Source organism: Lucilia sericata, unplaced genomic scaffold (genome assembly GCF_015586225.1).
Source record: "Lucilia sericata isolate MDLA Ls3-8-SP2 unplaced genomic scaffold, ASM1558622v1 Contig001891F_arrow, whole genome shotgun sequence".
Classification (NCBI taxonomy): Eukaryota; Metazoa; Arthropoda; class Insecta; order Diptera; family Calliphoridae; genus Lucilia; species Lucilia sericata.
In genome coordinates this window covers 17,702-45,255 of record NW_023995777.1, presented here as the reverse complement: position 1 = coordinate 45,255, position 27,554 = coordinate 17,702, and the positions used below count along the sequence as shown (strand labels likewise).

Genomic DNA, 27,554 nt, shown 5'->3' with positions numbered 1-27,554 from the left:
CTAGAACTGAACTAGAACTGAACTAGAACTGAACTAGAACTGAACTAGAACTGAACTAGAACTGAACTAGAACTGAACTATAACTGAACTAGAACTGAACTAGAACTGAACTAGAACTGAACTAGAACTGAACTAGAACTGAACTAGAACTGAACTAGAACTGAACTAGAACTGAACTAGAACTGAACTAGAACTGAACTAGAACTGAACTAGAACTGAATAGAACTGAACTTAGAACTGAACTAGAACTGAACTAGAACTAAACTAGAACTGAACTGAACTAGAACTGAACTGAACTAAACTAGAACTGAACTAGAACTGAACTAGAACTGAACTAGAACTGAACTAGAACTGAACTAGAACTGAACTAGAACTGAACTAGAACTGAACTAGAACTGAACTAGAACTGAACTAGAACTGAACTAGAACTGAACTAGAAACTGAACTAGAACTGAACTAGAACTGAACTAGAACTGAACTAGAACTGAACTAGAACTGAACTAGAACTGAACTAGAACTGAACTAGAACTGAACTAGAACTGAACTAGAACTGAACTAGAACTGAACTAGAACTGAACTAGAACTGAACTAGAACTGAACTAGAACTGAACTAGAACTGAACTAGAACTGAACTGAACTAGAACTGAACTAGAACTGAACTAGAACTGAACTAGAACTGAACTAGAACTGAACTAACTGAACTAGAACTGAACTAGAACTGAACTAGAACTGAACTAGAACTGAACTAGAACTGAACTAGAACTGAACTAGAACTGAACTAGAACTGAACTAGAACTGAACTAAACTGAACTAGAACTGAACTAGAACTGAACTAGAACTGAACTAGAACTGAACTAGAACTGAACTAGAACTGAACTAGAACTGAACTAGAACTGAACTAGAACTGAACTAGAACTGAACTAGAACTGAACTAGAACTGAACTAGAACAGAACTAGAACTGAACTAGAACTGAACTAGAACTGAACTAGAACTGAACTAGAACTGAACTAGACTGAACTAGAACTGAACTAGAACTGAACTAGAACGAACTAGAACTGAACTAGAACTGAACTAGAACTGAACTAGAACTGAACTAGAACTGAACTAGAACTGAACTAGAACTGAACTAGAACTGAACTAGAATGAACTAGAACTGAACTAGAACTGAACTAGAACTGAACTAGAACTGAACTAGAACTGAACTAGAACTGAACTAGAACTAGAACTGAACTAGAACTGAACTAGAACTGAACTAGAACTGAACTAGAACTGAACTAGAACTGAACTAGAACTGAACTAGAACTGAACTAGAACAGAACTGAACTGAACTAGAACTGAACTAGAACTGAACTAGAACTGAACTAGAACTGAACTAGAACTGAACTAGAACTGAACAAGAACTGAACTGAACTAGAACTGAACTAGAACTGAACTAGAACTGAACTAGAATGAACTAGAACTGAACTAGAACTGAACTAGAACTGAACTAGAACTGACTAGAACTGAACTAGAACTGAACTAGAACTGAACTAGAACTGAACTAGAACTGAACTACAACTGAACTGCAAATGAACTATAATTTGGTTGTTTTCTAGTAATCGGCACTGCCTCAATAATTTTAATTTATTTTTAATAAATTCTGGGGCTTGCATTTATAAATAATTTACAATACTTTTGCATTTTCCTATCTGCCATTCTTATCGCTGACCCGAAGAGAATTGCCAATTTTCAAATTAGTTGAAATTTATATTTAAATCTTAAAGCACGCGTTAGAATGAAAGCTTTAAAAATATTTTTCATAAAGTTAATAATTTGCCTAAAGGTACGTTCACACCTATGAAATATTTGCATAAAATATTTTTTCACTTGTTTGTTGTAAAACATATGAAATAAAAACAGAGTTGGTTTTATGTTCACATTGTGACAAAATATTTGCCGTTTTTTGTTTCATGAAACAGCTGTCAAATAGCTAAAAATATAAACAGAAAAAACTTGTTTGCCGCCCGTTCAGATTGAACAAAATATTTGTGTGAAATAATTGTTTAGTGAAATAGTAAACAAACAGAAATTTATTTGTTTGAAATGAATAATGAAGATACTTTTCTTCTTTTATGCTGTGGTGTTGTATCAGTAATTCTTTTGGAAGGGAAAAAAGAAAAACAAGAAAGAGTATGGGTTCGTGAGTGGGTGCGAAGGCGAAAAGAGGAAGGGTGTTGCGCAAAGTTGTTGAAAGAGCTTCGCTTGGAAACTCCAACACTGTATCACAACTTTTTAAGAATGAAGGCAAAAGATTTTGATTATTTGGCAAGTTTCTATGTTGTAATATAAATTCCTAATTACCTTTTAATAGCTTCCTTAGTTAAATCTAGTTAAGCCTCTAATAACGAAGCAGACTACAAGATTCCGGGAACCCATTTCTGCCACCGAACGTTTAGCGGTTACTCTTCGTTACTTGGCAACAGGTGAGAGTTTTAGATCTCTCCAGTTTGTATTTCGGATACCGTTTAATACAATCTCGGTTATAGTTCCAGGAGTTTGTAATGCAATTTACAATGTACTTCAGCCGGAATATTTAAAGGTACCATTAACTGACGGTTATTTGGAATACACTAATTTCTTTAATTATCAAAATATAGACACCATCAACCATCGAAGAATGGAAAGCTATATCTGAGGAGTTTTTGCATAAGTGGAATTTTCCCAATTGCATAGGAGCTTTAGACGGAAAGCACGTGGTTATGAAAGCACCAGCACATTCAGGAAGTATTTATTACAATTATAAAGGTAAAATGAATTCCTAAACAATAAAATATGACTTATTTAAATTCCTATCCGCTATTTTGTAAAGGCACACATAGCATAGTCCTAATGGGGATTTCGGATGCATCTTATAAATTCCTGTATATTGATGTTGGATCAAATGGTCGGATATCAGATGGTGGCGTTTTTCGCAAAAGTTCCTTCAATGAAGCTATGACCAATAATAAACTTAATTTGCCACCTTCTGAACCACTTCCATCTAGAAATATTCCGGTACCATATGTGCTTGTTGCTGATGATGCATTCGCTATCTCACCACACTTGTTAAAACCCTATAGCTTGCGAACATTAACGGCAACACAAAGAATTTATAATTATAGATTGTCAAGAGCGAGAAGGGTTATAGAAAATGCTTTCGGAATTCTATCTGCTCGTTTTAGAATATTACGAAGCGCAATAATGCTTGAACCCACGAAAGTACGCACAATAACTTGTGCTTGCTGTGCTCTGCACAATTTTTTGATGACCCAAAAAAAACCGTATATTTCAATCCGAAATTGGTTGACCACTATTCCGAGGATGGCACTCTAATCCCTGGTGAATGGCGGAATGACATCGACCAAAATTTACCAAACCTCCGACCACACCGCTCATATGTTAATCAAGAAACCTCAGTAATTCGAGAAGAATTCTCCCAATATTTTATTGAAGAGGGAGAAGTTCCGTTTCAATATAAACATATATAAAAATTCTACAGAAAGACTGTTGGTTTTTTATATAGCTAATTCAGTTATTAATATTACCACGATAATAAAGAAAATTTATAAAAAAAAATATGATTTTCTTAATTTAAATTTCTAAATCGGTTATAAATTTCTACTTGTAAATAGTTTACAGAAAAAATCAAATAAATAATAATATTAAAACTATGATTCAGTCCAGTCTAGCCTATAACCAAGTCTAAAGTCTAGACTATAGACTACATTATAAACTAGTATATTCTATAGTCCAGCCTACAGACTATTCTAGCTTATAGTCTAGGCTATAGTCCAGTCTATAGTCTACAATATAGTCTAGTCTATAGTTTAGTTTATAAACTAGACTAGACAATAGTCTCGACTATATCAATACAAATCTATAGACTTGTCAATAATCTAGTCTATAGACTAGTCAATTGCCTAGATTATAGACTATAGTCAATAGTCTAGACTATAGACTAGACAATAGTCTAGACTATAGACTAGTCAATAGTGTAGACTGTAGGCTAGTCAATAGTGTAGACTGTAGGCTAATCAATAGTCTAGACTATAGACTAGACTAGTCAATTGCCTAGATTATAGACTACTAGCTATACCCAGTGTGCTTTGCTACCCTAAAAGCAATATATGTAAATAAAAAATCTTCTTAATAATTTTGAAGATTCTAACTGTAATGTTTTCCAGAGATACATTTGTTCCGAACGTAAATTAAGATTTTGATGTAATCGATGACAAATTAAAAAAAAATCTAATATTTTCCCAGATATACGAAATTTTTTATTTAATTCATATAGGAGGTGCCAAGACCCCATTGAAAGTCCGCCCGTTATTCTCTAAATGTTCACATTAATGTCAAAGATCTTCATGTAGAATTTGAAGATTCTAGCTCTAATAGTTTCTCAGATATACGAATTTTTCTATTTAATTCACATGGGAACTCACAGCCCCCAGATGAAAGTCCGCCCTTTTTTTCTCCAAAATGTTCATATGTATAATAAAGTTCTTCTTGCAATATTTGAAGAATCTTGTTCTATTAGTTTCCCAGATAAGCGAAATTTTGTATTTAATTCATATGTGAGGTGCCAAGCCCCCATTGAAAGTCCGCCCGTTATTCTCTGAATGTTCACATGAATGTAAAGTTCTTCAATTAAAATTTGAAGATTCTAGCTCTAATAGTTTCTCAGATATAATAATTTTCCTATTTAATTTATATGGGGCCTCCAAGCCCCCCATGACGAAAGTCCGCTCTTTTTTCTCCAAAATGTTCAGATGAATACTTAAGTTCTTAGTGCAAAATTTGAAGAATTTAGTTCTATTAGTTTCCCAGATAAACCAATTTTTGTATTTTATTAATATGGGAGGTGCTGATCCCCTCATGGGTAGTCCGCCAATTTATTTCCCAAAATGTTTACATGGATGTTAAAGTTACTCGTGCAAATTTTTAATATTCTAACTATAATAGTTTCCAAGATAAACGAATTTTTGTATTAAATTTATATGGGAGGTGCCACGCCCCCTAATGCTAATCCGCCCACTTTTTGTCTTAAATAATTATATTGATACTAAAGTTGCTCCGACAAAATTTGAAGACTCTAACTATTATATTATCTCAGATATACTAATTTAATATTTTCTTAATATGGGCGTGGCACGTCGCCCACATGAAATTTCAACATAAAAAGTAGCCTATAGTTCCTTCCAGACATACAGGAAGAAACTGTGAAAATTTCAGGAAAATCGGTCCAGCCGTTTAGCAGTCTATAAAGCACAAACAAACAAACAAACTTACATACATACAAACACACTTTCATTTTTATATATATAGATAGTCAATAGTCTAGACTATAGACTAGTCTATAGTGTAGACTATAGACTAGTCAATAGTCTAGTCAATAGTGTAGACTGTAGTCTAGTCAATAGTGTAGACTGTAGGCTAGTCAATAGTCTAGACTATAGACTAGTCAATGGTCTAGACTATAGACTATATATATATATATATATAAATCAATAGGACATACTAGAATGGATTATATTAAAGAATCATAAACAATTTTTAAGTTTATAATATAATAACAACAATGTTTGTTTCATATAAATACAATAACAAAAATATGTAAATTTAATAACAAAAATAAACGAAATATAAACATTAACTATAATACATTATTTAATTTTTACTATTACTATTTTTTTCCTCATCCAGGCATTGAATAAAGAAAAGAGTAACCTTTTTTCTCACAGTCGCAGCTTCTGTGCTATTTAAAGTTTTTAACTCGCTTAGAATGTAATTAGCGAAAGACGTATTTGGGTCTGATGCATTTTCTTTACGCTCTTTCATTACATTAACCGCATCACGCATTGTTTCTGCAATTTGTGTTGCTGCCGATTGTTGATTTGAGGGTTGTGTGCGACGGGTAATTGTTGGGGTAGATAATGGTGGTGTTGACGTAGTGGGGGGTGTCGCTATCAACTGGATATAAGTTACAAGTTTTTTGTTATTGAGGTACATATTTTTTTAAAATATACACTTACTATTATTATCGGTACCATGGGCAATATTTAAATTGGAAATTGTTGGTTGTGTTTGGTGATCCTCGGCTCGGCCTACGAAAGCCATAGCATTAAAATATTTCCATTTAGGCATTTCCATTGTGCCCTGTCCTGACTTTGTTTTAGAACGGGCGGCATACCCCCTATATTGAATTCGCAAATTTGTCCATTTGGTGGTTACATCCACTACCGAATATGCGGGTTCAAAGTTATCGGCAATATTTAGCCAGCCAATGTCGCGAATGGCTTTATTGTGGTATCCATCCATTGAGGCGTTCCACAAACAGGGCTCAGCCTCTACCAATGAAATTAATTTAAAAATATCATTTTCTTCCCAATCTTTAAAAGATTTTGGTTTTGTACGGGCTTTTTTGGCTACTGGTTCTTTAACATCCATGTCTGCAAAAATTTTGCATATTCTATGATTTTTAATTCAACATAAAGTAAATTTTAATGCCTTTGAAATTTATTTAAGTATGTATTTCTTTTTTGTTTTTATTTAATTTAATTTAACTGTGCACAATTTTTTTTAATAAAAGTCAGCACAGCTGCTTGTTTACTTTTATTTTAATGTGGTCAATGCTATTTAAATATTAAATCGCTAAAAACTGCAAGTGCTTTTACAATATTATATTATTGGTTGTATATATTTAAGGAATTCATCAAGCGTTCTAATTCAGCTGATTTTAAGAGATTTTTTCAATACCTGGTAGTCTTTTTTCTTCTGACTACAGAGATGAAAAAAAAAATCTGCACCCTCTTAGGGGCCGGGAGTTATGGACCTCCAAAGTTTTGATATATAATTGGATAATTCTTGATTACTAATTAACCGATATGGTCGATATGGGTATCATTGGAAAGGTCTTTGAAAGAACTTTCCATTGATGTATAAAATGATATATATCATTAACCCATTGAGAGCCAGAGTCAAATTTTATGTTTTTTCTTTTGAATTTTTTTTACAGATGTGCCGTTATCTCATAAATTTATCGACATAACGGTACCTCATCTCACATGAAATTTTGTAGACAACGTTTGGGGCTTTCCTATGATATATGTTTGAAAGCTATAACCCATGAAATGCAAGAGTTATGTTAGTTTGAAAATTAATATTTTTAGAAAATTTAAATTTTAATCATATTTAAGCAAACATCAACATTACCAATATGTTCGATATGGGTATCATTGGAAATGCCTTTGAAATAGCTTTCCATTGATGTATAATATGTATCATTAACCCATTGAGAGCCAGGGTCAAATTTTTTTTTTTTTTTAATTTTGACTTTTTTAACAAAAAAATATATAGATATAAAAATACCTCATCTCACATGAAATTTTGTAGACAATATTTTGACATTTCCTATGATATACATATGTTTGAGAGCTATAATCCATGAAATGCAAAAGTTATGCAAGTTTAAACATTTTTGTCGTATGTAAGTGAAAATATTTAGTTTATTTATTATTTATTATTTCTATAAAATTAGTTAGAAATGTATGTCTTTTATTTAGTATTAGGTTATTTTAAAAATTAAAAAAAAATCGCTCAATTTTTTTAAAATAATTTTTCACTTTTTGGTGATATTGCTAGGATTTGTTATGACGCTTGATTTTTTAAAATAATGTTTCTCTTTTTGGTAAAATTGGTGAATTTTCTAAAATATGGCTCGATTTTTTTAAAATAATTTTTCATTTTTTAAAAATAGTTAAAGTTTTTAAAGTTTCCCCTAGCTAAAAGTGTAAAATATACATGTGCTAAAAATGTAAGAGTATGTATAAATATGAAAATTTAATGTGAGATGAGGTACGCTTATATCCATATATATTTGAGATAACGTTACTTTTGTAAAAAAGTCAAAAGAAAAAACATAAAATTTGAACTTGGCTCTCAATGGGTTAATGATATATGCCATACTATACATCAATTGAAAGGTATTTCAGAGACCTTTCCACTGACAGCCATATCGACCATATCGTTTAATCAGTAATCGAGATATATCCGATTATATATCAAAACTTTGGAGGCCCGTAACTCCCGGACCCTAATAGAGCGAAGAGTTTTTTTGCCTTTGTTATGTTACTATTATGTGGTATGTTTTAAAATCATCTGAATTAGAACGCTAGATTTATACCAAATATATATATAAATATATATATATACATATATATATATATATACTTTTTTAAACATTAAAAAATAAATTTTTCAAATCCAATAATTATTATAGGAAAAATTTTCAGTTTTTATTTATTTACTAGACAACACTCATTTTTTAGCCAAAATAACTCATAACAGCTGTTATTTAATGCTGTTTGTTCTTACATTTCACTTGCAAGACCAAACAATTATTTGCTGAAAATCGATGAAAATATTTTATGCATGGTGTTCACATTATGTTCACATTAATAACATATTTGATCACCGCCAAACAATTTTGTTTGTTACAAATCAGCTGTTTTTGTGTTTAATAATCAAAAATATTTGTTGTTCACATTAGTGCAAAGAAATATTTGTTAAAAATCGTCAAATATTTCATAAATGTGAACTTACCTTAAGTTTTAAATGTACAAAATCAGCTAATGATTCCAACGAACCCTGTCAGAATTTCTACAAATACGCCTGCAGTAATTACAGTCAACAGAATCCTGATCCCAACTATAGTGAAATAACACAAAAATTGAATTATGAAATGAATAAAAAGTTATTGCAAATATTGGATAAGAAAAAATCGTAAACAGATTGCTGACCCTAATATACACACATTTTATGCGAAAATCCTTATGTACTTGGACTCATGTGAAAATGAAACACAAAGAAATTTACGAAAATATTTTAATGAAATCAAACCGAGCCATAATTTAAATTGGCCCTTATGGAAACACAAAGATCAATGGTTGGAGGCAGATAAAAATGTTAGTGATGTTATTATATATAATTACTTAGAACGTAGAGATATAATGAACATTTTTTGGCGTAACCGGCAATTATATACCGAATTTGATTCATGGTTTATATTGAAATATATTGAGCGTAACGAAACAACAGTTAACAAGTTTGATTTTATGTCTTTATTGGGAGAAATGCAATCTTATGGTTTAAATAATGTCATAGTAAATCATCAAATCATCAGGAATAAAGATAACTCTCTTAATATCTGGCTAGCTCCTGCTTTTCTTGAGATTGGGGGTTCCCTACCCGATAATACGATTCTGCAAGTATTGCTTATGGCTTTGGGTATAGAGGACACAGAGCCAATAATACTACAATTAAGTAAAACCGATTTTAAATGGCAAAACCTAACACAAAGTTATGTCGACACCACTGAGAGTAAAGAGACGACATTGGATAATATAGCTAAGCTCTATCCCCAGCTTAGTTTAAAATTATATATTGAAAATCTGTTGGGTTCAGAGTTAAATAATCTGGCAAATATAACTTTAGAAAATCCGAAATATTTTGAGTATTTAAATGAAAGACACTGGACTAGCGAGGAGCTGGAACATTTGTGCAACTACTTAATGATGAAGTTTCTGTTTTATTTAGCCGAGGATAGTACAACTGCATTTACACCGCTCGATTGTATGCAAGATTTACGCCGTAAATTTGATCTGGCTGTAAATTATTTTTATTCTGAGGAGTTTTATAAAAGGGAAGCAAACCAATTTAGTGAAGCTTTGAATAACATCTGGTTCAAAATAAAAGCCACGATGGCAGAGATTTTTGAAGACAATTATTTAAGCCTTTCTGAGCAACAAATTATTTACCTAAAGAAAAAACTGGCAGGTATTAATGCGAATACAGGAAATTTACCCAGGCCTTCTTATTCCAATTTACAAGCCTTTTATAGGGATTTACCCGATTTGGATGAAAGTAATTACTATAAAAATCATTTGTTACTGTTGAAACATCGTTTTCGCAAATCTATGTATTATCCTCAAACTCAAACGCATTACATAGTATCAGACAATCGTATGGGTAGTGTTTCCTCGCCATTTTATGTACTTCAGCAAAATCTGGTAGTTATACCGTTTAGCAGTTTCCAGTCACCCCTATTCAACTACACCCAAACACCTCTTCAACAGTTATCACTTTTCGGTTTTGTTTTAGCTCACGAACTAACACATGCATTTGATACTACCGGCCTAAGTTATGATAAACAGGGTTTTCCTTTATCCTCTTCCTCAGATATAATCGATCATGTTAATTTCACCAACTCCTTAGATTGTATGCAACATCAGCAGTTTACCGACGACATTGATGAACGTATTGCTGATCTCTTTGCTGTTCGGCTGGTTTATCGTACTTATTTGGAAAACTATGCAAAGGAAGATGAAGCAGAGGATTGGCGGAAAGAGTTTTTCCTAAATCTGGCACAGTTTTTCTGTGGCAAAGATAATCTAAATTTTATTGATCATGATTCAGATGCCATACGTTTGCAGCAAATTTTAATGAATTTTCAACCATTCTCGGAGACCTTTGGTTGTGAAGAAGGTGAACCTATGAATCCTAAAACTAAATGTAGACTTTATTGAGATAATGCTGGATTTTCATTCTGGACGTGACACGATTGCATATGCAGAATGGATTGGGATTTAGTTTTAGATATATAGAAAGTATACACGAAAAGTTCGGAAAGGAAATTGAAGGTAAAGATAAGTAGAAAGAAGGAAATATTTATAAAATGGGAAAAAAAAAGGGAATGAGGGAAGCAAGAGAGTCGGTAAGGGGTCTAGGGAGATGGGGGTGCCGACAACAGCGAGGGTAGATAAAATGGGAACTAACAAACAAACTAACTAACTAACGAACGAACTAACGAACGAAACGAAACGAACTAACGAACAAAACAAACGAACGAAACGAACGAAACGAACGAACGAAACGAACGAACGAACGAACGACGAACGAACGGAACGAACGAACGAACGAACTAACGAACAACGAACGAACGAACGAACGAACGAAACGAAAACGAACGAACGAACGAACGAACGAACGAACGAACGAACGAACGAACGAACGAACGAAGAACGAACGAACGAACGAACGAAAGAAAGAACGAACGAACGAACGACTAAAACGAAGAACGAACGAACGAACGAACGAACGAACGAACAACGGAACGAACGAAACGAACGAACGAACGAAGAACGAACGAAAGAAGAACGAACGAACGAACGAAAACGAACGAAGAACGAACGAACGAAACGAACGAACGAACGAACGAACGAACGAAAAACGAACGAGACGAACGAAACGAACGAACGAACGAACGAACGAACGAAAACGAACGAACGAACGAAACGAACGAACGAACGAACGAACGAACGAACGAACGAACGAACGAAGAACGAACGAACGAACGAACGAACGAACGAACGAACGAACGAAGAACGAAGAACGAACGAACGAACGAACGAACGAACGAACGAACGAAACGAACGAACGAACGAACGAACGAACGAACGAACGAACGAACGAACGAACGAACGAACGAACGAACGAACGACGAACGAACGAAACGAACGAAGAAACGAACGAACGAACGAACGAAAAACGAACGAACGAACGAACGAACGAACGAACGAACGAACGAACGAACGAACGAACGAACTAAACGAACGAACGAACGAAGAACGAACGAACGAACGAAAGAAACGAAGAAACGAACGAACGAACGAACGAACGAAACGAACGAACTAACTAACGAAAACGAACGGAACGAAAACGAACGAACGAAAGAACGAACGAACGAACGACGAACGAACGAACGAACGAACGAACGAACGAACAACGAACGAACGAACGAACTAACGAAACGAACGAACGAACGAACGAACGAACGAAGAACTACGAACGAACGAACGAACGAACAACGAACGAAAACGAACGAACGAACGAACTAAAAACACGAACGAACGAACTAACTAACGAACGAACGAAAACGAACAAGAACGAACGAACTAACGAACTAACAAACGAACTAACGAACGAACGAACGAACGAAACGAAAGAACTAACGAATAACGAACGAACTAACGAACTAACGAAAACGAACGAACTAAACTAACTAACTAACGAGAACGAACTAACTAAACTAACTAACTAATAACTAACTAACTAACTAACTAACTAACTAACTAACTACTAACTAACTAACTAACTAACTAACTAACTAACTAACTAACTAACTAACTAACTAACTAACTAACTAACTAACTAACTAACTAACTAACTAACTACCTACCTAACTAACTAACTAACTAACTAACAAACTAACTGACTAACTGACTGACTGACTAATTTATAATACAGTTAAATATACCGCTCGAAATGTATATACAACTCCCATCGTTGTTGTTTTATTTAGTTTACACACTCATAGCTTTTATTACAAAGCTTTCTGAATACATATGTCGTTTATTTATACATCAATGTATTTCTTGATCATTCTTATCGTCAATTCAAATCATTATTATTTTTAAAACGTACTTTGAAACACGCCAACATGAGAGCATTGGAAATCATTTGCTATAAATTATTATTTTATTTAATTTTAAAATATGCACAAACTGCTGCACTGATCCCCAAAGGACCCTGTGAGAATTTTTATGCTTACGCCTGCAGTAACTATAGCCGAGATAATCCTGATCCCAACTACGGTGAAATAACACAAAAATTAAATTTTGAAATGAATAAAATATTAATGAAACATTTACGCAACTCCTTGCAATATCACTTGTATAGCCGAAAGCAAACGTATTATGATAAAATGGGACTATATTTGGAGTCCTGTAAAAGGGAAACTAAAAGAGAGTTAAGAAAATATTTTAAAGAAATCAAACCCAGTAACAAATTAAATTGGCCTTTATTGGATGGAAACCAGCTGCAATGGTTGGCAACAGATATGAACTTTGATTTGTGGTCTTTATTGGGACAACTGCAGTCTTATGGTTTAAATAATATTATAGTTAATATGCAAATTGTAAGAAATAAGGATAATAAGCTTAATATTTGGCTAACACCAGCTGTGACCGAAGAAAAGGAGGATGAACTAAACGAAAGACAAATTTGGCAAGTATTGTTGAAGACTTTGGGCATACAGAATATAGAAACAATTCTACAACAATTGATTAATACCGATTTAGAATGGCAAAACTTAAGGCTAAAATATTCGAATAACTTTGAGAGTAAAGTCACTAACTTGGAGAATATAGCTAAAATCTATCCTAAACTTAATTTAAAATTATATTTTGAAAATCTCTTGGGTAAGGAAGTACATAATCTGGCAAATATTACTGTGGAAAATCTGCAATATTTTGAGCATCTTAATCAAAAACTATGGACTGCTGAGGAACTGGAACATTTGTGCAATTATTTGATGGTAAAATTTTTACTTTACTTGGCCAAGGACAGCACAACTGGTTTTAAGCCTCTGGAGTGTATTAAAGATTTGAGGCAAAAATTTGATTTGGCGGTAAACTATATATTTTATCATTATCCTTTTTTTAGGAAACAACATAGTTCTAAAATAACTCTCGATAAATTGGCTCAAGAAATCAAAGAAATTATGACGAAATATTTCAATGAAAATCATTTAAATCTTTCCAAACAGCAAATAAATTATTTGCAAAATAAATTAAAACATATTTATATAAATCAAGGAAATTTACCCATAAATATAAATTTTACTATGATAGATAAATATTATCAGGATTTACCACAATTGGCGGCAAATAATTACTACAGAAATCATTTGTTATTATTAAAACATCGTTTTCATAAATCTCTATACTATGCTCAACATCAGACACATTTCATAGTGAGCGACAATCGTTTGGGTGCTATTACCTCAGCTTATTATGTGGCTCAACAGAATATGATCGTCATACCTCTGGACAATTTTGCATTACCATTTTTTGACTCTCAACAAACGCCTCTGCAACAGTTATCAGTTTTTGGTTTTGTTTTGGCTCATGAACTAACGCATGCATTCGATACTACTGGTTTAAATTATGATCAAAAGGGATTGCTTTTACCCTTTTCCTCCGATATATTGGTTAATGCTAACTTTTCCAATTCCTTAGACTGTTTGCAACATCAACAGCCTACTGAAGATATTGATGAATGTATTGCTGATCTTTTTGCCATTAGAGTTGCCTATCGCACTTATTTGGAATATTATTCGGAAAATCATAAAGGTGATTGGCGTAAAGAATTCTTTATGAATTTGGCACAGTTTTTCTGTGCCAAAGATAATGTAAATTTCATAGATCATAATGCAGATGACGTACGTTTGCAGCAGATTTTAATGAATTTTCAATCGTTTTCGGAGGCCTTTGATTGTTTGCCAGGCACATTTATGAATCCTAAAACAAAATGTAGACTTTATTAAGTTATTATGTATGCAAATAAAAACTTGTTTTAAATAGCACAATTATAATAGAATAAAAAAATAAAATTTCTTATTTACTAATGTCGATATTTGGTGATATTCTTAGTTATCGACCGAACGATCCATCTGAAATTCGTTAGGAAGATTTTTGTTGCTTTTCTTATGTTGAATTTCGTTGCTCGTATTTTTAAATCAGTAATGAGCGTTAAAGTAATTTTCTGAAGAAACTCGTTCGACCGATCCTCATAAAGTTTAGTATAATGAGTTTGGTTCGTATAAAACTTATGTGAAATTTCATCGCTATGATCGTATTTATAAGTCAGTAATGAGCGACATTTTCTGAAGGGTACTTTATATGGAGCGATTGTCGTAAAATTTGGTGCAAACATTTTGGTTTATGTAAAACTTTTTATATCACATTTCATTGCTATACTGTTATTTTTGAACCAGTTATGTCTGCTTAAACAGTAATCCGGGTGGTCATTTGGGGTCTAGGTGAAATATAGTCCCATATTTTATATTCCCTAGCTCTTTTCTTTCGGTCATTATCGTGCTTTCAACAGACAGATGCATAGACAGACATACAACCACATACAGACAGACACACACACAGACAGGCGGCTAGGACATGCCTAGAACGTCTTTATGTATGTATGTATGTATGTATGTATGTATGTATGTATGTATGTATGTATGTATGTATGTATGTATGTATGTATGTATGTATGTATGTATATGTATGTATGTATGTATGTATATGTATGTATGTATGTATGTATGTATGTATGTATGTATGTATGTATGTATGTATGTATGTATGTATGTATGTATGTATGTATGTATGTATGTATGTATGTATGTATGTATGTATGTATGTATGTATGTATGTATGTATGTATGTATGTATGTATGTATGTATGTATGTATGTATGTATGTATGTATGTATGTATGTATGTATGTATGTATGTATGTATGTATGTATGTATGTATGTATGTATGTATGTATGTATGTATGTATGTATGTATGTATGTATGTATGTATGTATGTATGTATGTATGTATGTATGTATGTATGTATGTATGTATGTATGTATGTATGTATGTATGTATGTATGTATGTATGTTATGTATGTATGTATGTATGTATGTATGTATGTATGTATGTATGTATGTATGTATGTATGTATGTATGTATGTATGTATGTATGTATGTATGTATGTATAGTATGTATGTATGTATGTAGTATGTATGTATGTATGTATGTATGTATGTATGTATGTATGTATGTATGTATGTATGTATGTATGTATGTATGTATGTATGTATGTATGTATGTATGTATGTATGTATGTATGTATGTATGTATGTAGTATGTATGTATGTATGTATGTATGTATGTATGTATGTATGTATGTATGTATGTATGTATGTATGTATGTATGTATGTATGTATGTATGTATGTATGTATGTATGTATGTATGTATGTATGTATGTATGTATGTATGTATGTATGTATGTATGTATGTAGTATGTATGTATGTATGTATGTATGTATGTATGTATGTATGTATGTATGTATGTATGTATGTATGTATGTATGTATGTATGTATGTATGTATGTATGTATGTATGTATGTATGTATGTATGTATGTATGTATGTATGTATGTATGTATGTATGTATGTATGTATGTATGTATGTATGTATGTATGCTCTTTTCTTTCGGTCATTATCGTGCTTTCAACAGACAGATGCATAGACAGACATACAACCACATACAGACAGACACACACACAGACAGGCGGCTAGGACATGCCTAGAACGTCTTTATGTATGTATGTATGTATGTATGTATGTATGTATGTATGTATGTATGTATGTATGTATGTATGTATGTATGTATGTATGTATGTATGTATGTATGTATGTATGTATGTATGTATGTATGTATGTATGTATGTATGTATGTATGTATGTATGTATGTATGTATGTATGTATGTATGTATGTATGTATGTATGTATGTATGTATGTATGTATGTATGTATGTATGTATGTATGTATGTATGTATGTATGTATGTATGTATGTATGTATGTATGTATGTATGTATGTATGTATGTATGTATGTATGTATGTATGTATGTATGTATGTATGTATGTATGTATGTATGTATGTATGTATGTATGTATGTATGTATGTATGTATGTATGTATGTATGTATGTATGTATGTATGTATGTATGTATGTAGTATATATGTATGTACATATGTATGTACTAAGACGGGATTTTTGAAAATTCGAATGTTTAGGGGATAAAAAGGGGTAAATTCGTTAACCTCATATCTCCTAAACTATAAAACATACAAAAACAGTTTAAGCTTATGGTCGTTCATTTAAAAAATAAGCGGAGCGGTTTCTGGTACTTTTTTGAAATTCGGCCCCTTTAGGGAATAAACGGATTAATAACTATATTTTGTATTTGCACCCCATGTATCTTTTAAATCAGAGAACATTCAAAAAAGTGTTCATAACTTGACGAAAAATAAAAATATGAATTTAGTACTTTTTTGATATTCGGACCTTTAAGGGTGAAAATTGTACCTATTTTTGGTACTTTTTTTCTAAAACATTGTTTTTGATTTATTATATATTACATTATAACGGGCTCCCAATACGATGTTGCAACTTTTTGGAACAGAATTTTTATTTCGTTAATGGTACCAAAAGAGGGTTAAAACAGGAAATTTGATTTTATTCAAACACAATGATCCAATTTATATAAAATTTTTAGATCTAGAAACACTATATATGCTAATGGGGTGTTATTTGGAACACCGGTACCAAGTGATATTTTTTTGTACTTTTTCATTTTCCAACTGGTACTTTTTGAGTTTTTTATGATATTGAAATCGAAACCACAGGGTATACAGAGGCGTCACGAGCAAAAAACTATTTCCCTCTCTTTTGCACAAAACGAATTCAATATTTTTTTTTAGCTGTATTTTATATACCTCTTCTCACCAAACAATTTCAAAATCAAACAAAAGCTGATTTTAGAATTTTTTAAATGTCAAAAGTGACACCTCTGTATACTTTGTGATCGAAACATGAAATTAATAATAGAAAAACTTTTTGGTACTTTTTCGTTCTACATAGGTACTTTTTTGAGTTTTCTTTAAAATTAAACCTAGAAACATGAAATTAAGCATATTGAGCCCGGAGTAAATGAGAATATATAAAAAGGGACTCTTTGGTACTTTTTCGTCCTTCGATTGGTACTTTTTGAGTTTTCTATAAAATTTAACCTAGAAACATGAAATTAAATTTATAGAACCCAGAGTAAATGAGAACCTATAAAAGGGGACTTTTCGATACTTTTTCGTTTTCCAAAAGGTACTTTTTGAAATTTCTATAATATTGAACCTAAAAATATGAAATTAAGCACGTAGAGCTCGGAGTAAGTGATAACATATAAAAGATTACTTTTTGGTACTTTTTCGCTCTTCAAAAGGTACTTTTTGATATTGCAGATATATATACATTTACAATAATGATAATTATTTTATTCCATTACGATGAGGGTAGCGAAGCACACTGGGTATGGCTAGTATACATATTATTAAACATTTCAGTTGCAAATAGTTTCGGAATTATTTTTAACTCCGTCTGTGGTCAGGTTAAAAATAACACATAGATTCATTTGAATCTACAATCTTTAAAAGAACAGTAGCGGTTTTCGTCTCAACGTTTCCACATAACATAAAATGTATATTTCTTATAAACACTTAATAAATGCATTAATAATCTGTCAAACCTTAAGATTGACAAGTTTAAAACATATTGGAACAACTAGACTTAAAAAGGGACCTTGTGAGGATTTCTATGAATATGCCTGCAGTAATTATGGTAAGGAAAACCCAGATAACAATTATAATGAAATACTGCAACATTTGGATTATAAAACTAATAAAAAGCTATTGAAATATATGAATAGAGCTTTAAAAATTCGAAAATTATATCACACTGAACATCCTGAACTGGAAACATATTATGATAAAATGTTGACATACTATGAGGCCTGTATGGGTGAGGAAGTCTATGAAATGGGCAAATATTTAGAGGTAATCAAAGAATATTTATTGAATACAAACTTTGATTTTTGGCCATTATTGGGTCATATGCAGTCGTATGGTTTAAATAATGTCATAGTGCAACACACTATAACAAGGAATGTGGATAACACGCTTAATATAATATTGTCACCGGTATCGTTTGACAAGGAAGAGAGTTATTTACCCGATAGCCAGTCGCTTATGAATATTTTATATAATTTGGACTTAGACTTTATGGAGAAAAAAATCAAAGATTTATATGCAACAGAATTGCAATGGCAACAGCTGGTGAAAAGTATTAGAAAAAACGATTTTAAACAATTAACTGTAAAAAATATAACTCTACTTTATACGCATCTAAATTTGCAGTCATATTTAGAAAACTTATTGGAAGCAGAGCTACATAGTGTCAACATGATTACCATAAATAATGCTGAATATTTTTTTAATTTAAATCTAAAGTCGTGGACGTCCAAGGAGTTGAAAAGTTTGCAACTTTATTTATTAATAAAATTCTTATATTACTTACAGCTAGATGGAGTAAAAGACTTTGAACCGCTGGAATGTCTTAAAGATTTAAGAAATAAATTCGATTTGGCCATAAACTATTTATACTATCATGACTTTTATAAATTGAGAGCAAAGAAATTCAAACTTGTTCTTAACTCTATGCTTCTCAATATAAGAGACATTATGGAAACCTATTTCAAGGAGAATCATTTGCATTTGTCTCCCGAACATATAAATGTGTTAAACAATAAAATTCAAACAATTAAACTAAATATTGGAAATTTACCCAACGGTTTTGATTTTAAAACAATACAGACCTATTATCAGGATATACCTCAACTAGATCGTAAAAATTATAATAAAAATCATTTACTCTTATTGAAACATCGCTTTCGTAAATCGTTGCTATATGAAAGAAATCAAACACATGATATCACAGTCGATTATACCTATCCCTCGCCCTTTTATTTGCTCACCAAGAATATGATAGTCTTGCCGTTTGCCACCTTTCAATTGCCGCTATTTCACTATAAGCAAACACCTCTACAACAATTGTCCCTCTTTGGCTTTGTCTTGGCCCATGAACTAACACATGCTGTTGATAATATCGGCATACAATACGATCATCAAGGCTATTCTTTAACCCAAACTTCAGCTATACTAAACCATCCGAATTTCTCAGAATCTCTAATATGTTTGCAAAAACAAAAGCCTACTAATTATATACATGAACGTATTGCCGATATATTTGGTGTGCGTGTGGTTTATCGCGCCTATTTGCAGTACTATGCTCAGCGTCAAAAAGATGATTGGCGAAAAGAATTCTTCATGAATTTGGCACAATTCTTTTGTAATAAAAGCTACTTAAAATTCATTGAACATGATCCGGATCCAGTGCGTTTGCAACAAATTGTTAAGAATTTTTTACCATTCGCCGAGACCTATGGCTGTTCGGTAGATAGCGCTATGCATCCAAAAAATAAATGCCGTCTTTATTGAGATATAAAAATAAAACATAAGTTATTATAAAAGAATTATGTAACTATAAGTAGTGTAAATTGTAAAGTCTATATGCAGTAAATAAATATTTTTAAAATAAAAAGAATTTATATAAATTCACAACTTCTTAAGAGCAGTAATAAGAAGACTACAGCAAAACTTTTGCTACATCTATAATCCCGACTGTGGTGGTTATATTCCAGACTATAAACAATCTATAGTCCAGGCTATAAAGAATCTATAGTCAAAACTGTACTATTGTACTCATGACAATAGAGAATATACAGTCCAGGCTATAGAGAATATATGGTCCAAACTATACGGAATCATAGTCCGGACTATAGACAATCTGTAGTCCATAATATAGAGAATATATAGTTCAGATCATAGAAAATCTATAGTCCAGACTATAAAGAATCTATAGCCCAGACTATAGAGAATCTATAGTCCAGATTATAGAGAATCTATAGTCCAGACTATAAAGAATCTATGGTCCAGACTATAGAGAATCTATAGTCCAGACTATAAAGAATCTATAGTACAGACTATAAAGAATCTTTAGTCCAGACTATAGAGAATCTATAGTTCAGACTATAGAGAATCTATCGTCCAGACTATAGAGAATCTATAGGCCAGACTATAGAGAGTCTATAGTCCAGACTATAGAGAATCTATAGTCCAGACTATAGAGAATCTATAGTCCAGACTACAGAGAATCTATAGTCCAGACTATAGAGAATCTATAGTCCAGACTATAGAGAATCTATAGTCTAGACTATAGAAAATCTGAAGTACAGGCTATAAAGAATTTATAGTCCAGACTATAGAGAATCTATAGGCCAGACTATAGAGAATCTATAGGCCAGACTATAGAGAATCTATAGGCCAGACTATAGAGAATCTATAGTCCAGACTATAGAGAATCTGAAGTACAGGCTATAAAGAATTTATAGTCCAGACTATTGAGAATCTATAGTCCAGACTATAGAGAATCTATAGGCCAGATTATAGAGAATCTATAGTCCAGACTATAGAGAATCTCCATATCATAGAGAATAGATTGTCTGTAGTCCAGAATATAGATTGTCTATGGTCCAGACTATAAATTGTCTGTGGTTCTGGCTATAGATTGCAATAGTCCAGACTATAGAGAATCTGTAGTCCAGACTATGGAGAATCTATGGTAAAGACTATAGGGAATCTATAGTCCAGACTATAGAGAATCTATAGTCCAGACTATAGTGTATCTATAGTCCAGAGTATAAAGTATTTATGGTCTTGAGTATGGAGTATTTATAGTCCAGACAATAGAGAATATGTAATGCAGTATATATGCAATTTATATAATCCTGACTTTAAGGTCCCTATAGTCCAGATTTTAGTCCATATTAGATAAAATATCCGATAATTCTACATTTTTCTCCTACAGCACAAAGTTATGCAACTTTTCCTAAAGACTAAAAATACATTTGTCTCTACTATTTTATTATACACATTCCGTACTATTATGCAAATTAGGGTCTGAAATTTTACATATTTTCTCTGTGTGTTCTTCGAGTCGATTTTATTTGCTGAAAATGTTTAGGTGTAAAACAAAATCTCCCAGTTAAACAAAATGAGAGAGATACTACTAAACAAACTCTCAAACGAACTGATAAAGCGGCTGATTTTATTATTATCATTATTTTATATTTGGATTGATATATAAAATAAAATAGAATTTAAATAACAAAAACATCATAAATCTATTCAAAAGTATAAACATGTTAATGAAAAGTAAGAAGAATGAAAAAAAAAATTGTAATAAAAATAAAAATTCTGGAAATAAGAAAAAAATCACAAAAATAAAATTTACCAATAAAAACATTTTAAAATGCAAAATAAGTACTTATGAAGAGAAATGGAAATTGTATGAAATTTAGAAGAAGGCCTGTAGGAAAGTGTAATATATATTATAGAGATAGTAAAAGTAGACTTCTATGGATTTAAAATATAGAGCGGACATTAAGTACAAAAAGTACCCTTCTCGAATTTAGTGCTCTTTTATAGTATCTATAGTCTAAAGACTAAACAATATCAATAGACCAGACTGTATCTATAGTTCTGACAATAGTCTGGACTTTAACTTAACTATAGTCCAGACTTTAGAGTACTTGTAGTATAGTCTACAGAATAACTATAGCTCAGATTTCAGAAAATATATTGTTCCGACTATAGAGTATCTATAGTCAAGACCAAACAATATCTGTAAAGTATCCGTAGTTCAGACTAAAGTTCGGATTATAAAGTAACTATAGCCCAGACTCTAGAGTAGCTATAGTGTAATCTATAGAATATCTATCTATAGACCAGCCTGTAGAGTGTCTATTGTACTGAATATAAAGTATATATTAGAACATATATTCCAGACCATAGAGTATCTGTATTACAGAACATAGAGTATCTATAGTACAATAGAGACTAAATAGACTCTATAGTCCAGAGTATTTATAGTCCAGACTATAGAGCATCTATAGTTCACGCTATAGAGGGTCTATTGTCAGGACTATATATAGACCAGAGATATCTTACAGTATAGACAGTCGAGTATCATTAGTTCCTGCTATTGAGTATCTATAGTCCAGAATTTAAACTATATATAGTCCAGTCTATAGAGTAGCAATAGTTTTTAGAGTTTGTAGTCCAGAATATAGAGTACCTATATTCTAGACTATCGAGCATATATAGTTCAGAGACTAAATAGACTCTATAGTCTAGAGTATATATATTCCAGACTATAGAGCATCTATAGTTCACGCTATAGAGGGTCTATTGTCAGAACCACATATTTATATAGACCACAGAGATCTTACAGTATAGACAGTCGAGTATCTTTAGTTCCTGCTATTGAGTATCTATAGTCCAGAATTTAAACTATATATAGTCCAGTCTATAGAGCATCTATAGTTTTTAGAGTCTGCAGTCCAGCATATAGAGTACTTATATTCTAGACTATCGAGTATATATTGTTCAAACTATAAAGCATTCATTGTTCAGAATATAGGTACTCTAAAGTTAACATTATATAGGTTTTATAGTCTAGACTATGATGTTCCTAAAGTCTCGATTGTATAGTATCTACAGTCCTGACTATAGAGAATCTATAGTACCGACTACACAGTATATATCGTTCAAACTATAAAGCATCCATTGTTCAGACTATAGGTACTCTAAAGTTAACATTATATAGGTTTTATAGTCTGGACTATGACGTTCCTAAAGTCTCGATTGTAGAGTATCTACAGTCCTGACTATAGAAAATCTATAGTACCGACTACACAGTATATATCGGTCAAACTATAAAGCATCCATTGTTCAGACTATAGGTACTCTAAAGTTAACATTATATAGGTTTTATATTCTAGACTATGACGTTCCTAAGTCTTGATTGTAGAGTATCTACAGTCCTGACTATAGAGAATCTATAGTCCGGATTACACAGTATCTATAGTTCCAATTGTAGAGAATCCATAGTAAAGACAATCATGAATCTGTAGTATAGACTATATAGGATCTGTAGTATAGTCTATATAGGATCTGTAGTATAAAACAGAGAAGATCCAGATTATATATAATCGACTGTCTAGACTACGAAGTATCTATAATGTCCATTCCTTTCTTATTTAGCAAAAAAACATAAAAATGTTACAAAACTTAGCCAAACATTTGTATATCTATCTACCTACAGTAGCGTACTTAGAAAATACATTAGCTTTGTTCCAGAACTTTTCTGGTTAAAGAGAATTAATGAATTTTCTCTTCGTACTTATAAAAAGTACGGGAACAGAAAAAACAAAATTTCTCTTTCAATAAATTTGTATTGAAGTTTATTCATATAAATTTCTATTGAAATTAAAATAAAATTGAAAAACTACAATCACATATACTTATTTATGAAAACAAATCAAAATATCAAACATTTTTTGTTTGCAATGTATTTTTTTAAACAAATAATTTATTTGACAATTTTTTTTTTCTATTTGCCAGGAAAAAATGTTCTGGCTAAAACCTGCAAGTTCTGGCAAAGAGAAAATAATTTTAATTGCTCAAATTTGTTCTCTTTTACAATTTCTGGTAAAAACCTGCGAACTTGACAAGTAAAGGAACAAAGCTATTAACAACAAAAAGAGCAGACAAAAAATAAATACAAAACATGGAACAAAAAAAACTGATGAAAAACAATTTAAATAGATTTTATAGACTCAGATTTTGATTTTAAAAATGAAACAGAGATTAGTTTTAAGCAACAAGTACTTGGATGAGGAAGATTAAATTTGTGCAATATTTGATTTTAAACAAAAATAAGTAAATAAAAAAAATATATAAAAAGTTTAAAAATATACAAAAATCACAAAAAAAAATCCCCAAAACACATGCATAACGAAGACAATAACAGATTATATCACAAAAATTTATAACTATACGCAAAAAAAAGAAAAAAGATAATCGTAGTAAAAACTAAAGTTCAACATGTTAAAGTTCAGCATTGTCTTTGGCTTGCTGGCGTCTATAATCTGGCGTACAACACCGACAAATTGTCGCCAGACCCACAATCAAACACAGAACATCAATCAATTGGCTGCCTTAAATATTGAACGTTATATGGATGCAACGGCACGACCTTGTGAGAATTTCTATCAATATGCTTGCGGCAATTGGTATCAGCAGCATATTGATGAAATGGATTATGGTGATGTCTTGGGTTTAATGGATTATGAATTGAATCGTAAATTGGAGCATTTATTACGTAAACCATTGGCGGAGCAGTTGACAGACAGTGCTCGTAATAGATCGGAAGAAAATTTAACATTACATAGTATTAGTACCACAGAATCGGCGAATGAGGATGCTTGGGGTGTGGGGCCAGTCGTCGAGTGTGTATGATAAAGTTAGAACCTACTATAAGTCTTGTAAGAAAGTCAAACCTTATAATTTGAAAAAATATTTGCAACTGGTACCGCCCGGTAAGCTGGTTCATTGGAGTGTATTGGCTAAGCAGGGTGGACGTAAATGGAATTCGGAAAAATTTGATTGGTTAGAGACGGTGGCCCCGTTTGCGTTTGTATGGTTTAAATGGTGTTTTACTCAAGGAGCAAGGTTCTACCGCGTTGGGATGAATCCTCTTCGATGAGCATTTATCTCGATAAACCTGATCTGGCTGAAACGCTTGCCATGGGAGAGGGTGTTATTATTGAGTTACTTATGGATATAGGTCAGACTAAACGTGTGGCCAATGAAATAGCTCGTGAGGTTAATCGTTTTGAATTCCAATTGCATAAACTGCAAGAAACTGGAGGATGAAGAGGGTCCCAAAGAAATGCAATTAAGTTATCTGCAAGAATATCTGCCACAAATCGATTGGTTGTCTTATCTCAAGGAACTCAAGGGACCCGATACGGATTTATCCACCACGGTCATAATACAAATATACCCTACATGAGATCCTTAGTTAAACTTTTAAATACCGTAGACTCCTCCACTCTCTGCAATTATATCATGTTGAAATTTCTTATTTATCTTAAAGCCCAAGGACCTAATGAAATCTCGCGCCAGGAATGTATAGCCAGTTTAAGAAGGGCCATGCCTTTAGCTTTAAGCTATATGGTGGGTGAGCATTACTATAAGGATGGCGAGAAGAATGATCAGCAGTTGGACAAAATATTCCAGCATCTTAAGCAAACTTTCCATGATATTATTCAAGAAAATCGTTTACAATTGCCAGAAACTATAGTGCAGACGCAATTACAGAAATCGATTGCATGGAACTGAGAGTAGGATTTGCTCCCAGAAAATGCCTCTCCCGAATACTTTGATATGTACTATGAGCGTGTGGCTCTAGATCCCAATAATTTCTATGCCAATCAATTAAGCCTTCTCAGGTTGAGCGTGGAGCATAGTCATGAAACTTTAGATCCTCTCTTGAATCCCGACCTTTTAATAGACGAAGCTGTGATAGCCGCTGAATGGCTAGGCAGCTCTTCCTCTCCTCTCTATATTAAGCCTCGCAATGTTGTTATTATACCCTATGGTTTCCTACAAATGCCCATCTATCATCGCAACTTGCGTGATATCTTTAAATATTCGGTGTTGGGCTTCTCTTTGGCCCATGAAATGTTGCATGGTTTCGATTCGTCGGGTATTGACTATGACAGCAGCGGTAATATTATGGGTCCCAGTGAAGAAATCTCCCGCCAATCAACGTTTCATACAAGGTCTACGCTGCATGCAAAATGAATTGGCCACCGGCTCTCGCAGTCTTAATGAGAAATTGGCTGATTACGAGGGAATACGTTTGGCCTATAATGCCTACTTTAACCTTAACTCTTCGAATGATATACATCAACATTTCCCCAAAGCTTTGCGCTCCCGTTTCCTTTTGCAGTTTACTCCTCAGCAGCTTTTTTTCCTGAATTTTGCTCAATTTTTCTGCGGTAAAGTACATCCGAAATTGACACATTCTGCTTATTTGGATCATGCCTTGGATGAGTTGAGAGTTTTGCAGACATTGGCTAATTTTGAAGAATTCGGTAGGGTGTTCAATTGTGAGAAAAAAGATAAATGCAGTCAAGACATCGTTGTCGATTGTGGTAAGATTTTGTGAATGTACTATTGATGATAAAGAAGTGATGTATAAAATACGAGTAATAAATTAAAAATTTGGAATAATAATAAACAAAAATTGTGTTTATTTTGGAGGAAAATTTTAATTTATTCAGTTCTAGTTAAGTTCTAGTTCAGTTCTAGTTCAGTTCTAGTTCAGTTCTAGTTCAGTTCTAGTTCAGTTCTAGTTCAGTTCTAGTTCAGTTCTAGTTCAGTTCTAGTCAGTTCTAGTTCAGTTCTAGTTCAGTTCTAGTTCAGTTCTAGTTCAGTTCTAGTTCAGTTCTAGTTCAGTTCTAGTTCAGTTCTAGTTCAGTTCTAGTTCAGTTCTAGTTCAGTTCTAGTTCAGTTCTAGTTCAGTTCTAGTTCAGTTCTAGTTCAGTTCTAGTTCAGTTCTAGTTCAGTTCTAGTTCAGTTCTAGTTCAGTTCTAGTTCAGTTCTAGTTCAGTTCTAGTTCAGTTCTAGTTCAGTTCTAGTTCAGTTCTAGTTCAGTTCTAGTTCAGTTCTAGTTCAGTTCTAGTTCAGTTCTAGTTCAGTTCTAGTTCAGTTCTAGTTCAGTTCTAGTTCAGTTCTAGTTCAGTTCTAGTTCAGTTCTAGTTCAGTTCTAGTTCAGTTCTAGTTCAGTTCTAGTTCAGTTCTAGTTCAGTTCTAGTTCAGTTCTAGTTCAGTTCTAGTTCAGTTCTAGTTCAGTTCTAGTTCAGTTCTAGTTCAGTTCTAGTTCAGTTCTAGTTCAGTTCTAGTTCAGTTCTAGTTCAGTTTTAGTTCAGTTCTAGTTCAGTTCTAGTTCAGTTCTAGTTCAGTTCTAGTTCAGTTCTAGTTCAGTTCTAGTT

General features: G+C 32.4%; 5 protein-coding genes and 1 pseudogene across 8 annotated transcripts; 5 read left to right on the top strand and 1 right to left on the bottom strand.

The window, feature by feature from the left end:
• Positions 1-1,835: 1,835 nt before the first annotated feature.
• Positions 1,836-3,784, top strand: LOC119612973. 2 transcript variants are annotated; one of them, XM_037968872.1, is made up of 5 exons: positions 1,836-2,305; positions 2,361-2,463; positions 2,527-2,579; positions 2,638-2,785; positions 2,850-3,784. In XM_037968872.1, exons 1-5 carry the CDS (start codon positions 2,084-2,086, stop codon positions 3,350-3,352), a joined length of 1,029 nt encoding a protein of 342 aa, XP_037824800.1. In that variant the 5' UTR covers positions 1,836-2,083; the 3' UTR covers positions 3,353-3,784. The 2 variants fall into 2 exon arrangements, with proteins under 2 accessions (XP_037824800.1, XP_037824799.1); XM_037968871.1 differs by having other exon boundaries at positions 2,361-2,579; positions 2,850-3,780.
• Positions 3,785-5,870: 2,086 nt separating this feature from the next.
• On the bottom strand, positions 5,871-6,466 carry LOC119612962. Its single transcript, XM_037968859.1, has 2 exons — positions 6,052-6,466; positions 5,871-5,989 (listed from the first exon to the last, which is right to left on the bottom strand). The coding sequence occupies exons 1-2, from the start codon at positions 6,464-6,466 to the stop codon at positions 5,871-5,873; spliced, it is 534 nt and encodes a 177-aa protein (XP_037824787.1).
• Positions 6,467-8,595: 2,129 nt separating this feature from the next.
• Positions 8,596-10,679, top strand: LOC119612972 (membrane metallo-endopeptidase-like 1). The gene has a single exon (XM_037968870.1). The coding sequence runs from the start codon at positions 8,851-8,853 to the stop codon at positions 10,600-10,602; it is 1,752 nt and encodes a 583-aa protein (XP_037824798.1). The 5' UTR covers positions 8,596-8,850; the 3' UTR covers positions 10,603-10,679.
• Positions 10,680-12,553: 1,874 nt separating this feature from the next.
• Positions 12,554-14,504, top strand: LOC119612966 (endothelin-converting enzyme homolog). The gene has a single exon (XM_037968862.1). It carries the CDS (start codon positions 12,576-12,578, stop codon positions 14,460-14,462), a length of 1,887 nt encoding a protein of 628 aa, XP_037824790.1. The 5' UTR covers positions 12,554-12,575; the 3' UTR covers positions 14,463-14,504.
• Positions 14,505-18,159: 3,655 nt separating this feature from the next.
• LOC119612968 (membrane metallo-endopeptidase-like 1) lies at positions 18,160-20,160 on the top strand. 3 transcript variants are annotated; one of them, XM_037968865.1, is made up of 2 exons: positions 18,259-18,373; positions 18,462-20,160. In XM_037968865.1, the coding sequence occupies exon 2, from the start codon at positions 18,526-18,528 to the stop codon at positions 20,086-20,088; it is 1,563 nt and encodes a 520-aa protein (XP_037824793.1). In that variant the 5' UTR covers positions 18,259-18,373; positions 18,462-18,525; the 3' UTR covers positions 20,089-20,160. The 3 variants fall into 3 exon arrangements, with proteins under 3 accessions (XP_037824792.1, XP_037824793.1, XP_037824794.1); XM_037968866.1 differs by having other exon boundaries at positions 18,293-18,373; positions 19,111-20,160; XM_037968864.1 differs by having other exon boundaries at positions 18,160-20,160.
• Positions 20,161-24,370: 4,210 nt separating this feature from the next.
• Positions 24,371-26,718, top strand: LOC119612963 (annotated as a pseudogene).
• The last annotated feature ends 836 nt before the right edge of the window (positions 26,719-27,554 follow it).